The following is a 22908-nucleotide window of genomic DNA, read 5'->3' as shown; positions in this document are numbered from 1 at the left end:
TAACCACTAGGTACTAGGAGTGTACCTGATCATGTAATTGTAATACATATATGTTCTACCTACCTATGTGTTAAATCTTAATTTAATGGTAAATTAATGCATAGGTGCGAAAAACAATTTTGAACAAAGAGGTTTGTCAGTCTATTTATTAATATATGTATATTTTTTATGATATTATAGGTCTTTAAAATGTATATTGATGTAGTAGGCAAAGTAATTTATTTTACTATTACCTAGTAATACGGTAGTTGAACCTTTGAACCTTAGTTGAATTGATGAATAAATAGAAAATGCATGTTGTATTGGAAACAGATTGATTTTTCAAAACTGAAAACAGAATGACTCCATTTTTAATTGCATTTAAAAAATATTTTAAATTGTTAATTTAATAGTTTTCACTAATAATGTGTGAAAATACTTAAATGGATCACTCTGTATAACCTAACTACCCAAAGCATATTATCATATTATGCAGATAGGTAGGTAGGTAGGTAAATACCTACTACTCTACTAGGTATATGTTTTCGTGGTTACTACATACGCATTGTCGTCGTTATCTACAAACGGTAGCTAATCGGTTATCAGTTTATCACTTATCAGTCGCGGACCGTCGCCTCCGTGTGAAGGTGAACGTATTATTTATATGCGCACACGCACACACTAATTACCGAATCGCAGCAAGTTGTCAGCAGTAGCGCACTGATAGCGTTTTAGTGCAAGGTGCAACGAACAAGTAGGCAGCAAGCTCGCCGAATCGTTAAAATTTATTAACCTAGCCGCTAGCTAGCGAATAGACTATAATAGTGTCGTACCGTTAGTAATTGGCGGCGTGTGTCAATTTTTCAACTCGCGTTCACTGTTCTGCCGACAATATCACCGCCGCCGTCAAACGTTTTACGTCCGTCACACTCGCTGACGTCCGCTAGTACCTACCTACACCATGCAGTCAGCGCCGTCGGGCCCGACGTCGTCTGATAGTCGATTGTGACGTAGATGTAAGTCGTTATTGTTTCTGTTATTAACTGTTTTCTTAAAATTATTTCTCCCTATATTATGATCGTTAACTTCGTCACGAGTCGATATGTTGATCGGTTTGAAAATGTGACTGAACCATTCCAAAATGGGAGATATATTATAGTGTTGTATACTGTATAGTGTCTTCGATACCGTATTAATGAGTATTTATTGTTGTCTTGTTGATTCAGTGTGGAACAGCGTATCATACGTAACCAATCAATATGACGACTATTATCCTTATTCGTTTTGTTTGTTATACGACTGATGTTGAGAATTGAGTCTTCCCACAATTGGCCGGTGTTGGGCGAGCGCCATGGCTGCCTGCACGGTTTCATTTCTATTGTGGATAGTCGCATTACAATGGATTTCAGCTCAAGACTATTCTTCTCAGTGGGCGGCTCACATCGAAGGTGGATTAGAAATAGCCAAAAGAATAACAGAAAAACATGGATTTGTTTTACTAGGGGAGGTAAATAATCTTATTTTATTTTATCAATAAACATCCAACTCTCTCATGCAAAAATTTTACTCTATATATCAAAACAACCTATAACATTTTCTATTGATCCTGAGTTATTGATCTGGTTAACAATATTGTAGCTGGCGGGCTGTCTAATGACTTCCAATGCTTAATAATAATAATATGAGAACAAGACAAATTTAATTAAGTTTTTAATTTTCATCTAATTCGGTATTTTGTTACTTTAACTTCATTTTGGTTATTTTGGTGAAGTATATATGTCGAAGAAAAGGGGTTGTTAATTTTTCATATTTCTTAGATTTTTTTATCAGTTAAATATTGGTTAAATACTTCCTAAAAAATTAAGAATACTTACTAACTTTGCAGTAAGGTCAATTAATAATAATACTTTTCAAATATGTTTAATAGCGTAATATATTATATCCTACCTACATAATATAGTTTACCCTCGAGTTTACCTTTATTTTTATTGTAGAGTTAATAATTAACATTATAAAATACACTAAAAATCTAAAACCCAGTAATGCTTAACCTTCATCTACTAGCTAGGATGGCAGATTAGCCGTCTTTTTGAAATTGTGTGCTCATTTTTTATCTAGTGCAGTGGTGATAGTAGCACATATTCTCGAGTAACGCACTCTTCCATAAGATAACAACTGAATATTTTGTTTTAATTTATATACTATAAACAATTATGTGGTAATATAAATAAAGAATTTTGAGAAAAAATAAGCTTACATTGTTGTAACAAAATACATTGATCCTAATTATTTCAAAACATGTACGTTATACTAAATATAAAATTAATTTAATGACAAAAAAAAACTGACGGTCAAATTGCTGTCCTAATGATTGGAAATGTGATTTTAAAAGGTGCGAACAGATAAAAGTTAAGATAAATGTGCAGGACAAACTATTTTATAGATCAGCTTAAATTTGAGCATTAAAAAGGTTCTAATTTCCTCTGCAAAATGCCAAATATGTTATAAATTAAATAAAAATTGTATCATATTTTGTAAATATGTAACATAATATCTTAAAATCAATTATAATAATAACAATAACATGGATAATTTAAGTTAATAACTAAATTACATAACAATATATATATTACATAAATTATGCATCACATAATATATTTTTATTGAGTATTATTAAAAATCTTACCTGATTGCAGCCTATAGGTTTTTTAATATTAATTTATATATGAATACTAATAGACAATAGGACTATCATAATGTATATTAGATGTACTAATCAGATGCTTTTTCATAATAAAACAAATTGTACCAAATGCAATTAATTTAATACATATAATCAAATCAAATGCATTTAAACTATTCACATTTTATAGGCACTGTTTGTATTATAATTTTAAAATAATAAATAATTTTAATTAATTATGATTGGTGAATATTTTTATAAGTTAGGTATAATTAAAAATATATTATCATTAATTAAATGTAAATGTTTTAGAATTGAGATTTCCTTATACCCTAATAACTAATTTTTTTTTTTAATTATTATCATATCAAACAACATATACTTGGTAGGTGTATAAAATAATGTAGTATTCATTTGATTAAACATTACATTGCACTAATTATTATTATTGTGTGTTTATACTGTTTAATATGTATGTTTATTAAGTATTTATAAATTAAAACTAATTATACAAACTAAATTTAGAAACAGGTCTGTTGTAATATCAAATACATGAACATTATTAGAATTTAAAATTAGTTAAGTAAATAAACCTGTTGTAATACATGACATTTATAATCAAAAAAAAAAAAAAAAATCCTTAGTATGAATATTATTAGGTTTATCTACAATAATTCTTAGTTAGCATAAATAACTAGGCTATAAGAAAAGATAAATTAATTTGTGGTGTTTGATTGTTAATTTTGTGTAACGAATACAAGTATTTTTAAATACAGTTTTAATATTGTGTATTTTGTTTCCATTTTATATGTATACGTTTGTAGTAATTGGTACATACATATAATAATGTAATCAAACAATATTAAAAATAAAACTTATTTTTTATTACAATTATTATGATGAAATTTCTTTTATAAAATAATAATGTAGTTCTATTGAATACATTATAGATGGTACTTGAATTTGTTTGTAGTAACTATTAACAGATTCTATTGTTTAAAACCCCGCTTAAAACATACTTTGCTCTACTAAGCATAGATATTTCTTATTTAGTCTAACAAGTAAGAAATATAAAATAAATAATAAATAATGTATTATAATAGTATTTAATTTGTAGCAGTTATTGATAGTATTGGTAATTTATTAGATCATAGAATAAACTATTGAAATCTACAGACCACCTTTAGCCTATAACAATAATATTATGACCTATGTATAATCATTGGCCTTTAATTCATTTTTAGAATTTTACTAACTTAAACTGTTTACATGTAGTTGCTTAATATTTATTAAATCTACATGTTATCAAGTAACATTTTTGATGTATTAGATATTAAGTAGTTAAAATGTACTCATAAAAAAAAACTAACTAATTTATCTGCAAACAATAAACATAGGTACTATTCTATACTATACAGCAGTGGTTCTCAATCTTTTAAGTACCGTGACCCAAATTTCTTCCGAAAAATCTTTTGTGGCCCACATGGTTTCACTTTTCAAATGTAATTATAAAAAACAAAATTTGTATTATATAAATATGTATAAATTTATATTATGTATTTAGTATTTTATAGGTTTATAATTCAAAAAATTGTTCGCAACTCACTAGTGGGTCGCGACCCATACTTTGAGAAACGCTGCTATACAGTATGATTTTACCAAATATGTTTATCCCCACTTTTCCTTTAATAACAAATTTATTCAAATTCTGTTATTTTTTTTTATTTTTTTTTTTATTTCTTAATACCTAAACCTAAACTTAATGTTTTTATAAAAATTATATTTTTAAATTCTTAATCTTTATTATACTACTTAAGAATGTTGTGTGGCGATAAGAACTTTTGGTTTTTTAAATGAATACTCAATATTATTTGAAAATAAGTTCTTTAAGAATATTAAATAATTTAAAAAAAAAAAAACGGACACGTATGCTTGATGAATCAGCCTGTATAATAATTATATTTATGTATGGAATATTTTAAATTATTATTACTTAACCAATTGCATTTAACTTTTATACTTTCATTCTGAATGCTATAAAATATGTTTTTGATATTTTACTAAATATAAGGCAAATTATTAAGTAAAATATAATATAACTATAAATATTATACAAATGTTTCTGATGTCTATTAAATTAAAATATATATTTAATACTAAAACATTATTATTTTAATAAAAACAAAAAACCAAATCAATATCTACAAACTTTTTTTGAATCTATTTGGTTTTTTAGAATTCAATTATGGGATAAAAACAAGTAATAATTAATAACTAAAATAAAAGTTCTATTTTATGTTTCAAATAAAACAATATTAATAGTAATCTTAACATTTTAACTGTTAAAGTAAATTCTAAATACACATAATTACTTGTAATACCACGAAAATGCTCTTCCGTACTCAAATGCTTTAGGTAAAACATTTCTAATATATTAAATAGGCTTTATTATATAAAAATGGTATAAAAATATTTAAAAATTAATAGCTTCACTTTCAAAGAAAAATAATATATATAGGTCTGTAAGTAATATTATATATCCATTATGTGGATAGACTAGATAGACTCTTCTTTCTACTCTTATGCTTTTTTCAAATAATTTTATCATACATCATTTGTGCAAATTGTATAATAAAAAATATTGGATTTTACATTAACATAAATTATTTTAGATATTTCCAGACTATTATCATCTAGAACACAATCATGTATCGAAGCGATCAGTTAACCCAGGGCTTGAACATCATAAAAAATTAACATCAGAACAAAATGTAAGTAAATAAATGTATTTAGATGCTATTTTTATTTTGAGATTTACATAAAATTAATCTTATTTTTGATTTTAATGGTTTTATTGGCTCTATATTAAGTTTACGAGGCAGCAATATTTTGTTTTTTCTTGGAAATATTGGTCTTATAGTTGGCTGTTTGTCATTTGTTGATTTATTTTCCATTTTGAGTACACTTATTGGAATATTATTTGTGATGTTTGGTTGGAACTGAACTAGCATTTGTGATATTTGTTGAAATTGGATTGGTGTAAACATTATTATTTTGATTATTTAAAATACAATTTTGCTGATATAAATAATTATAATAATTTAAATATTGTTCTAATACTTGATTATATGATTGTTCTTCACCGACATTACTTGATTTCCACTGATGAGTATCAAAAGCTAACTAAAAAAAATATAAGTACAGGTTAATTTATTTCTTAATATATTAAAATTCATTTTTTTAAATTGTTTAGTTTAGTACACTATTAAGACATAGATAACTGATTAAACTTTTAAAGTTAACTGTTTTGTTTCTGTTTTCAGATTTTAGATTTCTTTCATTCTAATTGGTGATTATATATGAAAAAAAATTAACTTATCATATACCAAGCTAATGCTTAAGTGCAAACAAATATAACTGAATTAATATGATAAATTAAAATATGTACTAAAAATAGTATAATAATTATAGATCAATAAATTATTTTATAAATTAAGAAGACGTCATACCCACATCTCCATTGCATTTTGTTGTCCCCATCTTTCTAGCACATAACATATTCAGTATTTAGGTTCAGAATTTTTGAGTACAGTGGAACCTCGATAATCCGTGGTAATTGTGGGGAGGGGGTCACACAGATAAATGAAAACCACGGTTAATCAAGACTATGAAAATAATAATGAAAATTTTTATTCAACTATAATTAGATATATACAATAATGTTATACATCCATAATATTGTATGTACAATATTGCTTATCTTCATATTGTTATCGTCAAAAATATCATTAATACGTTTGTCGATATTGTGTATTATGTAATATAAAATGTTCGATTATAACTACATATATATTTACAGTCCATACTTATTTTTAAATTTTTTGAAGAGTGAGCACAGATAATTGAGGTTCTACTGTATTATTAAATTTTAATATTTTACATACTCATAATTCAATTTAAAGTTAAAAAATATTCTAAAAAGACAATGAGAGAACACAGATAATTATCTTACCTTCAAGTTTGATTATAAGTCAATTCACTAATATTTAGGCTAACAATACAAAACTGGAACTACTGAACCTAATTATTGTTGTTACCGTGTTATACGTTAGTAAAAGGGAAACAACATATGTGGGTATGACATCCTCTAAATTCTAAATAATATCCTTATTATTTAATTTGAGTATACTTGTACAATATATTAAAATGTATTTAAAATGTAAAAAAAAATTTATAATAAATTAAAAATATTTATGACAATATTTTTATTAGATCTCTTATATAATATTGTGTTTACATACCTACTTATAAATTATTCTATAAATTATATTTTTAAACATAAAGTATTCAAATGAATATATTTTCACTAGTATTATTATATTAATAACAATGTTACTAATTTACTATACCTGGTTAAATGACAGTACCGCTACAACACTATTTAAAAACAAAAGATGTATAGAATTCATGTTGACCGTTACTATTTGTAGTCTAGCCCATAAATGAAAAATATGTGTGTACTTTTATACATGTTTGTACTTATTTATTGTATTATAATTGTTTCTTTAGATATAAACAACATATTTATCTCTTTTGCTTGTTTAAAAACAAATGTTTAAAGAAAAGTGCCAAATCACTATATTTGTCACGTAGTCTAAAAAGTAAACACTTTTTTATTTATTTTTTCAGGTGAAGTGGGCAAAACAACAAAGAATTTTAAGTCGATCAAAACGAGACTACTTAACTTATGTTCGAGATAGCAGAAGTTCAAAAAGATTTGCAATTAAGGGAGGATTAAATGATCCAAAATGGCCAAAAATGTGGTATTTAGTAAGTAGTTTTGAAATGGAATATTATTCTTTATAAAATATCATAATATAAATCATAGTTAACAATTTTAATACTCTTTATGAATCAAATATTGAATAATAATGTTATATTATAATATGCAAACATTGTACATAATGTTATTTTTTACCCCTATCTAATTTAAAATTGTGACGACCTTGTGGTTTGTGTAAAATGTCCATGAATGTTTTTAATTTCCTGTATCTACTTTTTTCAATGTTAATTATTACTTATTAGTTATATTATGAATTTTATTAATTTTAGTAGCATTTATACCATTATAATTATGAATAACCTTTTAAATTTTAATATTATTTAGAACCGTGGTAGAGATATGGATATGAATGTTCAAGGTGCTTGGGAAGAAGGGATTACAGGAAAAGGATCTGTTGTTATCAATATTAGATGATGGCTTAGAAAAAGACCACCCAGATCTAATAAAAAATTATGTATGTCTAATTAAAAAAAACATTTCCTGATTATTCTAATAATATTAATTATAAATAAATATGCCATTGTCAAATGTATTTAATAGGATCCCTCAGCTAGTTATGATATGAACAATAGAGATGAAGACCCAATGCCTAGATATGATCAAATGGGACACAAACCGTCATGGTACTAGATGTGCTGGAGAAGTGGCAGCAACTGCTAACAATTCTCTGTGTTCGGTTGGTGTTGCATTTGGTGCGAGTATAGGTGGTGTTCGAATGTTAGATGGAGATGTGACTGATGCAGTTGAAGCTCGATCTTTAAGTTTAAATCCTCAGCATATTCACATCTATAGTGCATCATGGGGTCCAGACGATGATGGTAAAACTGTTGATGGGCCTGGTGAATTAGCTACTCGAGCATTTCTTGAGGGTATATCAAAAGGCCGGGGTGGTAAAGGATCAATATTTATATGGGCATCTGGTAATGGTGGCCGTGAACATGATAATTGTAATTGTGATGGATATACAAATGCTATCTGGACATTAAGTATAAGTAGTGCTACACAAAATGGTCATGTCCCTTGGTATTCAGAAGCTTGTAGTTCAACTTTAGCAACAACGTATAGTAGTGGAAGTAATTATGAAAGCCAGGTAATAAAAAAATACATTATAAAGTAACTTAAAAATATTTAAAACTAATTATTTATTGACTGAATTTTATTTTCTAAAATTATAGATCATTACAACAGATCTTCATCATGAATGTACTAGTAATCATACTGGTACATCTGCATCAGCGCCATTAGCTGCAGGGATAGTAGCTTTAACATTAGAAAGCTAATAATAAACTAACTTGGAGAGATATGCAACATATTGTAGTGTTAACAGCCAGACCAACTCATTTATTAGCTTCTGATTGGATTATTAATGGTGTTGGTACGAAAAGGTATTTATGCATAACAGAATTAAATTATTATTTGTTACTTGGATATTAAACTTTTTAACAATACTTAAAAAATAACTATAACATATATTTATAGGAAAAAATAAATAAAAGCTATAAATTGATTTAATATGTTAGTCTTGCATTCCTATTTTGATATTTAAATATTTTTTTAGTGAGTCATTCTTTTGGCTATGGTTTAATGGATGCTACTACAATGGTAAGATTAGCTCGTAAATGGAAAACTGTTCCAGCTCAACATATTTGCAATGTTACTGCTCAAGTTTTTGAAAAGTATATTTCATTAAACAAATATTAAATACATTTTTATCTTAATTTAATAAATTAATTTGTTTATAATTGTTTAATGTTTAAATTATATTACAGACCAGTACCTGCACGTAGCACAGTCACAATACAACTTTTAGTGAAAGAATGCAATAGCCGTGAATTTTTTAGAACATGTTCAAGCTAAAATATCATTAACAGCTAGTAGACGTGGTGATATAAAAATTGATTTGACTTCTCCAAGTGGTACTAAATCAACACTACTTGCTCCAAGAACTCATGATAATTCTCATGCTGGATTTCATGTGTGGCCATTTATGACTGTACATATGTGGGGAGAACGTCCTTTTGGTATTTGGCAATTGACTATTCATAATGAAGGAAAATTATTAGGTAAAAATTAAATTTATATATTTTTATAACTTATTTTTTGTAAAAATAAAATTTATAATACTGTCAATGAGGTTGACTAAATAATAATAATAATAATAATAATAATACATTTAAATTATGTACATATTACTAAATAATGTTTTTAAATGTATCATTTATCAAAGTTCTATAATTTACTAACAATCTATTGCCACTTACAAATTAATGTGCTTTAGGTCGATCTTCTTTACACGAGTGGTGTTTGATATTGTATGGTACTAAATATTCCCCAAGGACATTATCTCCTAATATCTATCCTGTGGAACAGCCACCCAAACCAATTCCCCGAAGGAATTCCAAAAATACAAAAAAAAAAATCAAAAAAAAGTAAATCACAAAAACAGTCTACCACTCCAGTTAGTACCCTGATAAAACAAAATGTTTCTAGTTATAAACCAAATGTTCATATTGTTCTATTTCCTATTAAAAATTCTTCCAAATTGTCTCCTACACTAACAGACAACATCCAAACATATCCTAGCAGCCATAGACTCTACAGTTTACAAAATGTGGATGGCAGGCAGACAAAAAAAAATTTGTCGCCTGAAAGAAACATATCACCTACAACTTCAGGCAAGAATGTCAGCATGGAAATCACCATTTTCTTTGCATGCCATGCTATAATTATAGTTTAGTAAAAAAAAAATAGGTATTATTTATTATTTTGCTTATTTTAGTCAAATAAATGTCTTTATATTTTAGCACATCATAGGGTATTTATTTTAGTTTTGTAATCATATAATATTATTAACTAATCAATTTGTTTGTGTTGAATTATATTAGTTTATTGTACAAAGTATTTTTTTATTGCACATTATTTCTTAATTGAAAAAAACATTTGCTAACATATTTATAATTTTTTTAAATTATAAAAAGTTATTTCTTATATTTATTAAACATTATTTCAAATTGATGCTTTTTACTTAATGAAATTAATTATTAATTTACAAAGTATTTAGATTTTTATTTAAAGTTGAAAAATCAAGCCACGCATTATTAGCCTACTATAGTTTATATATACATAATTGTGATTTGTTATTTTTAATCAGCACTGTGATCATATTTAAAATTTGATTACTTGTATTTCCCTACTATTGTAAATCAACAATTTATTTACAATAATACATCATAATCTAATATAATTAGTCATTACCTAATTCTTACGCTAAAATGTCTATTTTTCTTATTATTTCTAAATATGTTTTCAAATTATTTTACAATTAAATAGCTGTAGAAAATAATAGTAAAATTTTACAATTTTTAGTTCACCACTTATGTTGCGAATATATAGTTCGTGTTTGATATTTTGATAATTATAGTTGTTTGATTGTTATTTAATTAATAATTGTATAGACTGTGCTTAATAAATTAATGTATATATTTTTGGTTTTAGCTACCATGACTGACTGGGAAATGGTATTTTATGGAACAATATTACCTCCAGAACAAACACATATACTTCCTACTATGAATATAAACCAAAATCTGACATCAGAAGATGAACCTGAAATAAATTTCAAATCTGGAGAATGTCGCGTGACCACTGCTAAATGTTTAGGTTTGTTTTTAATGTTATGTGCAATAATCCCTTATTTTTAACAGGGTAAATAAGTTAAGGTTTAATTAAGTCTTCCCATAAAAGTGCCATATAAATTGCTTCAGGCTTTAAATTTTTGTAAGGCCCATAGATAATTATAAAAATTATATTCATATTTTTATTTTTTTTTATTGATCTTAATGTTTACTCTCAAGTGTATTGCAATGATAAATTAAAAGTTGTTTTAATATTGTTGTAATATGGATATAATAAATAATATTATATATCTATGGGTCTTGAATTTTATGTTTTGAAGCATTTGCAGTTTAAATATTTTTTCCTGGTACTTGTTTGTTATAAAAATCAGTATGATAATGAGTTAGACATTATGTGAAAAAACACGATTTAAATAAATATTAACAGTTATATAATCAATTTAATGAACCACTTAGGTTCTTGAATAATTGGACAATTACTTAAATGAAAGGACTATAGATTTATATGGATTTAGATAATTTCACGATAGCTAATTAGTTTTATTCACAATCACAGTGATCAATATATGATATACTAACGGATCCGACTAATATTATGGAATCATTAAGTACAATCAAGGCTGTATTCAGACCATCGGTTTACTTAGGTCATTTATCTGGGGTTTGTACTTACAAAAAAAATTAAAAATCCTTAGGAGCCTCGGCTGTAACTTAGGTAATAAACCTCAACTTATTTTCAGAACTTATTAATTTATTAATATTGTATCCATGTATTGTAATTTATAAATTAATTATTAGTTTTTGTGTACAAGAAAAATTTTTCTTTTAAAAATCATGCCTAATCCAAGGAAAAATAAAAGAGCCCTGAAAATGTAGTTTGCTTGGCACCTGCCAAAACTTAGTGCAGTCCTGAGTACAACAAACAAGTACCTATATTCGTTACAACAAATATATTAGAGTTATTAATAATACATTGTAATTAATAAAGGTTGATGGATATGGATTTTTTCAATTTCTTTAAAACATAGGTGTGCGCATGGGTGTAGTAGGGGTATGCTTTTGTTGCACCTGACTAAACCTGCTTTCTTTTAAATAGATAGATTGAGTTAGACTGCTATCCTCTAATAAGTCTTGTAAAATTTGCATATTGGTGTGAAAAATTTAACTAAGGAAAATTCTAAATTATTAATAACCAATATGTTTCCAATTTGTAGTATCGACAAATATTAATTTAATTTATAATCATACATGTTTGATAGTTAAAAATAATATATTACTTGATAAATTTTTACAGTAGTTTAAAAGTTCTCACTTGATTCATAAATATATCTAACTCTACTTTATAATCAATTGTATAACCACAGCCAAATTTTAATTATTTATTACTAGTTTTAGTTTGAGTATTATAATAATTATATTTTATCTAAAAAATTATATTAACAATTGAACCTTTTGTAAAAGATTTTGCTGTTTGTGAATTAAAATGTTTTTTGCACCTAACCTAAACATGGCACACACCTATGCTTTATTATATTTACCACATATTTTAAATGATTTCCAACAATTACATTTCCCATGTAAGCAAATTTTATTTTTAGTTCAAAAAGTATTGAGTAATTCAATATAAATGTAATTCATTTAAAAATTACTTAATTAAATATAAAACTACGAATTGAGGAGTTTAAAAGTACATACTGCCAATGTTTATCTTTACATGATGTCTTTTACAGAAAATCAATTTTTTTTATACTTGTTTTAATACGGCATAGAAAGTTAATTTGTTTTTTCTGTTCAATTTAAATATAATAATATGTACTATATACTAATTAAAAATTGTAAGCAACGATGTTTTCCTTTTTATAATAATTAATCATAATATTTTTTTGGTTTAGTAGTACGGTACTGTAATGATTTTTATAGATTTTTCTCAACTCAATCAATCAATCTTTGTAAAATATCAAAAATCTTTAGTATACTTATAATAAAAATGTGAATAAAATATATTAATTGGTTACAAAAAAATCAATACATAGTGGACATATTTAGGTAATATTAAATCATTTTTTATTACATATTTATCTAAATATTTTAAATTAAGGATTTTGTAAATTTGGCGAACATTCAAATGTACCAACTATTTTACATCAATAATTAATAATTATTATCTTACATTCAAATATCTATAATATTATAATATTTAGTTCAATGATAATTTGAAAAAATAATATGATTTAGAAACTCATTTTGAATTTGCATAAAGTTATTTTTATATTTTAAAAAATATTAAACATTAATATACTTTAGTACTTCATGCAGTTTATGCTATTCTGTACAGTTTTCAAGCTATATTATATATAATACACTGTTTTTTCTTGGCTAAATTGTAAAAATATTTCTTAGTAGATAATATAGCTATTAATGTTGGACATTAAATATTTTGATTGCATTTTCATCATATATACAATTTAAAAAAATAAAAACAAAATAAATAATAATATTTAATATGTATTTATTTATAATACATTTAAGGGAGCTTTGTACTTACATACTTTATAAATTACAATTACAACTATTTACTAAAAAAGTTTTCTTTAATTTTCTGCTTATAATAAATTATTTACTGCCAACACAAAATATTTGTATTTCAAACTAAAAATCATAATTTGTGTGCTCGAAAATGTTATCCTTATATTTTGAGATTTAAATCAGTTAGATTTCAGATATATTTGGTTTTTTATGTTCCTATCTCATCTTTTAATTATTATTTAACTATCTGTGATACAAATACAAAATTGCTGAATACTAGTATTATCTTTGTGCACAATTTTATAAAAAAAAAATTGGAAAAACAGTAAGAACTTTTAATTATATATCATCCAACCATTTCAAACTATATCTTCCTGGCTATTTTTCTCTTTAGTTAATTTTAAAATCTTAAAATATTATTTTCTAATTAACATTTAACTTATTGCTTCTTAATTAATATGGGCTATATTAAATTGCAGCTCCATTTTATCTGTACTTGAATTTTAATTAACAAAATAATAATGGTGCTCTTATTATTAAATATTTATAACCATCGACTAGATTAAACGGCTTGTACATATATAATAATATACATAATATTCATAGATCATTATATGTATTTATTTATTTATATTTTGATATGGGATAAGCCCAATTATATCATTCAAGTTACAATATATTTATAACAATACATGCAAATATAAAATACAAAATATTTAACATTAATGAAAAAGGTACAATAATTCTAACTGTATAAATCTCTAAAGAATGATAGATTTTCATTTTTGTTCTAAGTATGGAATGAAAAATTATTTACATTTTTTTTAAAACATGAGATTATTTCAAAAATATTAGATTAACCATAATGTATTTTTCAAACAATATTTTATACAAAAAAATAATTATTTATCATAAATCTAATATCATAATAATATATGAATTATGTTTCTTATTTAAAAAAAATATATATTTGAATTGAACAAAATTGCAACTTAATATTGTTGTATGAATACATTCATATATATATATATATTGATCAAAAAAGTTGTGTTTCAACATTAAAATTATTTTAATATTTATTCCCATTAAACTTGATAAACTAATTTGAACTTAAAATATTCTTAATTATGGTTTTATTAGTTGTAGATTAATAATAGTTTTTTTTCTAACCTATATCTATACATGTAATTAGTTCAATTATATTAGTATTGAAGGTAGTAATTTTTATAATTAATTTAATATTATTTAATATTAAAGTTATAAATGTAGGTTTTACAAATTGACAAGCAAAATAATATTTGTACAATTGTCATAATATAATAAAATATTAAATAATATATTATACATTTTTATGACATGTGATATTACGACTATGCGTAAATTGTTCTACACAAATTAATTAAAAAGTAAATATATGTTGTTTAATTTATAAATACATTTAAGAATTGGTGTGATATATTTTTAAGTCTGTATAGTAATACCATTAAAAATGTGTTTGAATTATTTAAAAGTTTTTTTTTATCTTTTAAAATACCTATGTTTACTTTCTGTAAAAGCATCATGGAATTTTAATGTATATAAACATTATAAACATTAATACATTTAAATAGTTATAATTGTAAACTTATGATTTGGTTTATATTGCTTATAAATTAAAGTATGACCAATTGGTCAATTGATACTGAAAAAATTACAAAACCAAAATTTCATTGTGTTTAGATAATATTATATTTTCAATTTTAGTATTATATAGTACTAGATCACAATAATGAATCAGCATAATATATAACTATTAACCTGCTTCATTCACTTACGTTTCTATAGAATATTTTTTTTTCAATCTGCCATTTAAATATTGCCATTAATAAATACTTTATTAGTTTTAACAGACCTTTTTAAAGAAAAAAACCATAAACATATTTTTTATATAATTATAGTTATTTATTGGGTTAATTTATTTTAAAATAATAAGTATAATAATTTTAAGTTATAGTTTGACTCTTGACTAAATAGGCATTATAAAATTGTATATTTCATCAGTGACTTAGTATTATTTTATTGTTTTCTGATAACAGTTCTAGTGATTTATAGTAAATTCTCAATGGTACTATAATTAATATTTAATATTGTTATTACTATACGCTATAATAAATAATAACAAAAAAAATCTCCATTCTATATTTATTAATTATAGTTTTTATTTTTCTACGTTCAAGTTTGTTTTGTATAATTTATATTCCTCCTAGCTCATAATTGACAGTATAGTTTATAGATTTCAAATATAATCACATAAGTTATAACTTATAATTAGCCGTTATACATAACATAAAATAATGATTTAAGTTTTAAAATTAAGTGATAGAAATTGGTTTTTGGTGTGTTAATAAGTCATGTTTTAATTGTAATTGAATGCATTTCTAAGTTAATATAATTTTGGATAGCTACTTAATTTGTCTAAATCAATTGAATAGATATAATTTTGCCAAATCAGTATTATAAAACATTAATTATTAGACATAATATGTAAATATTTTATTATCAATATTTTACTCTCGTCAATACCAAAGTATGTTACGCTCAAAAATCTGTTTATCTTGTAAATAAAATTATTACTTGTACTTTCAAAATATTTTGTGTTTTTGAAAAAATTAGTATTTTGATTTGTGTTGTATTTTCCAAATAAATTTAACCAGCTAATCTATATGTTTTTCCATTAAATACCTAAACAGTTATACAGATAAAAGAAAATATTTTATTTAACATGTACTGTACTATTGAAAACCATAGTTTTTCAAGTATTTAACTTGGAAAATAAATAAATTTATATTTTTTATTTATCAACAATTTATATGAAAATCATTCATATAATTCATAATATAAAATATAATACTTTTTTACCTTATATAATATTAATTATGCAAGTATACAAATAAATACTAAAAATAATTAATATCATTAATTCATGAATAAGATATTAAAAATAGTACAAGTAACTATTTTAAATTTGAGTCATGGTTTAACTATACTGTGTATATTTTATAATTTGTTGAGATTTAATTTTTTTTTAATCAATAATTACTTATTAATGTTTGGTAATTCAAAACGAGCATAGTCATCTTTCATATTTCAGTTTGTAATTATTTTATTTATCATCTTTAATCAAGAACATTGTGAAGAAACCGAGTATTTGAGATGAAGTTGTCTGATATTTTTAAATGGAATAAATGAATTACATAAGTCCTATGGTTATTAATATCAAAATTCCATTTATAGTCTTAAAATTATTTGGATAGTAATTGATGAATAGGTTTATTTAATTGAATACTGAATTAATATTTATATTTCTTAAAGTTTTTAAGTTATTGTTACTGTTCATTAAAATTTATGAAAATGGCTAACAAGGGTATACTATGTACACAAATTTGATTATATACCTAATAATTGTACATCTCGTGAAATAGTATTTTATTGTTATTTTTTTATCTTAAAATTATAAAGATGAATTAAATTTATTAATCCTTAATATTCAACAACAATAATATATATTAGTTTTAATAATGCTAAATACTATGATATATAAAAAAATATTATTTTCGAAGAATTGAGCCTTGAAATTGTTTAGCTATATTGAATAGTTCTAATTTAAAAAATAAAAAGTTATAGCTTATCTTTTCAATGACTTAACTGGCTACTTTTAGAATAGCTTAACCTCTAGTTTAACAATTTAAAAAAAAAATAAAATGTTTTATTGATATGGAGAAATTGGTTTACATGTAAAACAATTTAATAAAGCAACACTAAAGACCTAAACTACCCAGTGCCGTCTTAAGATATGTTGCTGCCCCAGGGCAAATTAAAATATGCCACCCTTAAGTAAATTATAATTCAAAAATTTGCTGCCCTGGGGCAATTTCCCTCCCTTAACGCGGCACTGAAACTACCTGTTTGTCTGTTTTCTGATATTAACTTAATATCATTATATTTTAATTATAACTTGATTAAAAATTGTTTTTTTTTATTTTGTGATATGTGTGAAATTATTATTTTTCAAATCAAAATTTTACAATAAATTAGGTTTTATTTTAAAAGTTATGTGTTTAATTTTGAAAAATTACTATTTATAGTATATTATTATATTTTTATCTATTATTTTGTTTAAAATAAAATGTAAAACCTTAATCAATTTCAACTCTCAGAATCTAAATACAAATTTGCTATTTTGCATTTTTGCAACTAATGAAACTTCGCGTATTGGAATGCAAAATGGGCTGTATTATTCTAACATCAATCAAATGCTTGCGGTGAGTGTACCACACAGCTTTGCTTTTAATTTTTAGCACTAAAAAAATTAAGCTTGTCATAATCATAGCTTTATTGAAATATCATGTTATTTATGTATTATAATATAACTGATTTTAATTAATTGCAGAATGTGCATTTGGATATAACATATACAATGGTGAATGTACTGTCAATTGTCCGGTCAAAACATATGCAAATAACGATGGTGTATGTTCTGATTGTCACTATACATGTTATAAATGTAATGGACCAAATGATTATCAGTGTACAACTTGTTGGGGAGATGCAGATCTGACCCATGCCTTAGGACAAACCTACTGTTATTCAAAGAATATTAAGCATTTACTGGACGATAAGACATGGCATATAATAGCAACAGTACTGCTGATCATCAATATATTTATATTACTTATATTTTGTAAAGGAGGAATTTGTACAAGATATAAGCCAGGATTAGATCATGGAGATTATAGACTAGCAAATCAAATTGAAGGTGACGATTGTTGAACAAATTTTTAAACATAGTTTTTAACCTTATTTAATATTCAAATTTTTATAGTACTGTTAAAATGTTAAAGAATTGAGTTTTAATAATAGACATCCTTGTCAAGTAGTTAAAAATTCATATATTTATTTTGTTAACTATTAAAGTTATAGTAGATTGTATATTTTATCTTAAAACTTATAGATGTTATTTTGTTTATTATTTTTATATAAATTAATTTATAGATTAAAAACAAATTATTTATTGAATACTTTAAGCCATAATAATATATATATTATTTATCATCAAAATACAATGTATTTGATACAATTTTATTGATTGTATGTTACTATTAACTTTTAATACAAAATTATTTGTTATTCATATTTTAAATATTTAAATATTTTAAATTAATACAATCAATTCATTTATGTTTATATATTTTATAATTTGTATTATTTTTAAAAATACAAAATACAAATGGTATAAAACTGTTTTTTATTAAAAAAAAAAAAATGCCTATACATATTTCCCATACACTACAATGTTGTTACTAAAATAATTTATGAGAATAAAGTTGCATATTTACGTTTGTTATCTTATGAATGTATACACCCACGCTTATCCTTATAACAAATTCTACAGAGAAAAATGATAAATAATATTAACTATAGAATAGTTTATCCTGCTACCATTTTATAATTTTCAATTTTTAAGAGGTTTGGAATTTTAAGAATTTTGCATAGGAAAATAAAACAATAATGTGATAATTATAATTATATATTATTAATTTAAGGTTACTGGTTAGGTAACCTCTTACTCGTTGAACATTTTTCCATGAACTCGCAAATTTTTTTTTCTAACATTTTATAAACATAATTTTGGACCCTTATATTCGATACAATTTTTTAAAATTAAAACACTAACATCTAACAGTTTTCTGTGATACTTTTGATTATTTATCTGTTAAATTTATAGTTATGTACATTTGGGAATTGATTTGAATTTAAACATAATATGCCTAATTCTAATGATTTTATTAAATAACGCAACACGAATAATTTTATTTCTAATCCGATAAAAACAGTTACAAAATTACAAATAGATAGCTATATTAAAAGTTATTGCGGGAAACCATACAACATATAATTTCTTAAATTGAGAGATGTCTGCAAAAAATAAGTAAGTATGAATCTCAGACATGCTCATTAATCATTATACAATATACATTATAGTCACGTATCCTATATTATATTATAAATTATAATTTATAATATTGATCAATTTGTTTACTTGTATTATTAGTGTTATTATTTTAATGTTTATAGTTTCGCTCTTCGAGTAATCGTGTATAAATGATAAATATATACTTTAGACTTACAAAACGTGCGTTTTTAAAAGGTCATATTGGAATTTGGGATAAAGTTTATTTTCAGTTCCAAAACACTAAACCTTGTATCTATATCGCATATCTAGTAACTAACTAGTAACTACTAATAAATATATATGTACGTGCTTAATAAAATTATAATTACATGCTTGTTATAAATTCAAAATCTGTATAAAATATAATTATAATTGTATGATATAATAATTAATAATTATTAAAATGGTGTTTTTCCTATTTTTTATTATTTATACACATATTATAATAAATACCATTAGTAAATACCTACTTGGTACTTAGTCTCACACTTTTTACTCGCTAGGTACTCGATGAACAAAAATTCTCGACCGGTTTATCAGAAAAAAAAATTATATCTCCAGCTATCAGAAAACTTATTACGACGCGCATTTTCAGAATATCGATAACATTTATTTTTCTAAAAATATATATCATAGGCACGTTATGTAAACTTTACATTGTAAAGTATAAATACAATATGATGACTATGGCTGGATAGTAGATACGTTTAACGTTGATATTTGATATGTTATTATTTAGAAACTAATAACTTTATTTCAATTTTCGATTGACGAGTAATTACTTTAATATTTCATTGAAATAATTTTTATTATTTTAAAATAATTAAGTTATGTATTCTATTGTTGAACTCATTAGAACTCAATAGTTTTTAATGTTTTTATCTTTGGCCTAATTCATTTAATCTCGAAAATAAAAATATTTTAATTTACCATAAAGGCGTTCAATAAAAATTAAAAAGCTTATTTTAACAGACATGAATATTGCATAGGTACCTATATATTTTTTATAATTACTCAAGTGGCCAAGACCAAGTGACCAACTATACCGTACACGTATGTACAAGCCTGGATTAAAGATATGCTGACCAGCGCTGCACACTAATTATGTCCCAATGTAAAAACATTTTCCATCCCGTATTATACCTACTGACTTGTTAGGACTGTCAACAGATACTTATTACTAGAGGTAGGATTTTTATGATTTTACATATTTATTTCTAGTCTATGTAGTTAAATGGGAGTGAGAAATCTTTACGATTCACGAAACACAGAATTCACAAGAAAAAATTTATTTTGCATAAAAAAGCATATTTTAGGGGTTAGAGAATATTTGAGAATATTTTTGTAATATCGGCATATAATTTAACATATTTCACGTATATCAGCACTTTGATAAATACAATGTTCACTAAATGATTTATTTCTGGGTTTCTGGGTTCTAATAAAAATTAATCTCCAGGTATTCCTTATCGATTACGATATATTTAATATAATACATATCATTTTCTTCAAATTGTTACAACTATCAAAAGTTTGGAAAAATCAAATACTCCCTTAGTTGATATGATAAATATTATCGAAAACACTTTGACACAACTTGAACAAATACCAGAAGAAAGAGTAGTAAAAACAAAAATATTGCAACTTCAACAAAAAACAAAGGATACAAATTTTTGAAAAATATTGGACAAATTCTTAGTGGAAATAACACAGTACAACTTCTGGAAAATTATTCACCGACTATGGTAGCCGACTTGCAATATTCTCCAGTGACATCGGTTGATGTCGAACGGTCCTTCAGCATCTACAAAAGTATTTTTACAAACCAGCGTACTAAAATGACACCGGAACACATTAAACAATAAATAGTAATTAATTGTTGTTGTAAAATTAATTAAATTAAATATATTTAAAACCAAATTAATAAAAAATAAATTTAAACTGAATTTTTTTTAATATTAAATGAAGATTTTGCATATTTAAGAACATAAAACATCATATATTTGGTATTTTAAAAGAATATTAAGAGAATATATTGCCTATTTTATGTGACATAAAAACATCATATTTTAAGGATTTTAAGAGAATATAAATCCGACCTTTACTTATTACCTACTAAAATTAATACAGTATCGACTATCGGCGGGCAGTGGTAAAGTCCCGATTTTATGGTAAAAATAGTATTCTCCCGGGTCAACATCATATTTACCTGTAGGAATATGTTAACTCTCTCGGATCAACATTTTCAAACTGAAATAAACATTAAAATTTAAAGTTGCAATAAACTAAACAAAACAAGTAAAGACAGTAATACAAAAAATAATATATATTATAAAAGACTATGAAATAGATACCACAAGTTTTTTTTAAATCTGTGTGTTTCTATATTATTAAAAAAAAATTTAAAAACTTATTTTATTATATATTTTGTATATTAAATTTATTTTTTATTGTATTTTGACTATAATATTATAGCTCATAGCAGCTAAAGGAATTAATTTATATTATTATATGATTGACTTTTTTTAAATGAAACTTAACATTTAAATATATATATTAGATTTATTTTATGATTTTTATTAAATTAAATTAGTAGTACTAAGGGTTCATACCCACTTTTCCGAATCCCAATTCGCCGACAACTCAATTTGACGAAAAATATACTAAATAAAAATAATGGGTGTTATGGTACCAATGGTTATGGTATGTTATCATTTCAAAAATTAATATATATACCTACTAACATATTATATAAATATATACCTATTATATTATATTCATATTTTTATACATTAACATTATAATATATTACATTAAATTTACATTAATATATTTATTTATATTTAGGTTTATGATTTTTCACCGAATAAAAGCAATAGATAATACTTATAAGAGAATGTTCAATATCATTAAAGAAGCTGCCTTGAGAAATTATTTGGCTTTTAAACCAAAAACATTTCAAATTTATTTTTAAATAGGAATGATAGTTGCCAATAGAGATTTATTTGGATAAAACGCAGAAATAAAAGGATGCCCTTTTCATTTTTGGGCAATCTATATGGCGTCAAGTATAAAAAGTTGGATTAGTGCACGATTATACACACAATGATGAAGTAAAAAAAACTGTTCGAAGAATATGTGCCTTAGCTCTGTATATAATAATATATCATAACCTACTTTTATTTTTATATAATATATCTACTGAATACTGACAATGTATTAATAACCATTTATACGTGACAAATTTGTA

General features: G+C 24.1%; 1 protein-coding gene and 1 pseudogene across 1 annotated transcript; one reads left to right on the top strand and one right to left on the bottom strand.

The window, feature by feature from the left end:
- The first annotated feature begins 609 nt into the window (after window positions 1-609).
- Window positions 610-18753, top strand: LOC132919898 (furin-like protease 1, isoforms 1/1-X/2). The gene is given in 17 exon segments (XM_060981813.1): window positions 610-995; window positions 1206-1486; window positions 5335-5433; window positions 7352-7492; window positions 7830-7904; window positions 7906-7959; window positions 8046-8111; window positions 8113-8595; window positions 8681-8779; window positions 8781-8890; window positions 9068-9181; window positions 9275-9332; window positions 9334-9568; window positions 9784-9914; window positions 9916-10180; window positions 11001-11165; window positions 18096-18753. Coding segments are annotated over 16 exon segments (2631 nt in total). The 5' UTR covers window positions 610-995; window positions 1206-1330; the 3' UTR covers window positions 18476-18753.
- On the bottom strand, window positions 5429-7182 carry LOC132919899 (uncharacterized; annotated as a pseudogene).
- Window positions 18754-22908: the final 4155 nt, after the last annotated feature.

Source organism: Rhopalosiphum padi, chromosome 2, assembly GCF_020882245.1.
Source record: "Rhopalosiphum padi isolate XX-2018 chromosome 2, ASM2088224v1, whole genome shotgun sequence".
Lineage (NCBI taxonomy): Eukaryota > Metazoa > Arthropoda > Insecta > Hemiptera > Aphididae > Rhopalosiphum > Rhopalosiphum padi.
The sequence above is the reverse complement of the archived record's forward strand: the minus strand, read 5'-3'. Positions and strand labels throughout refer to the sequence as shown.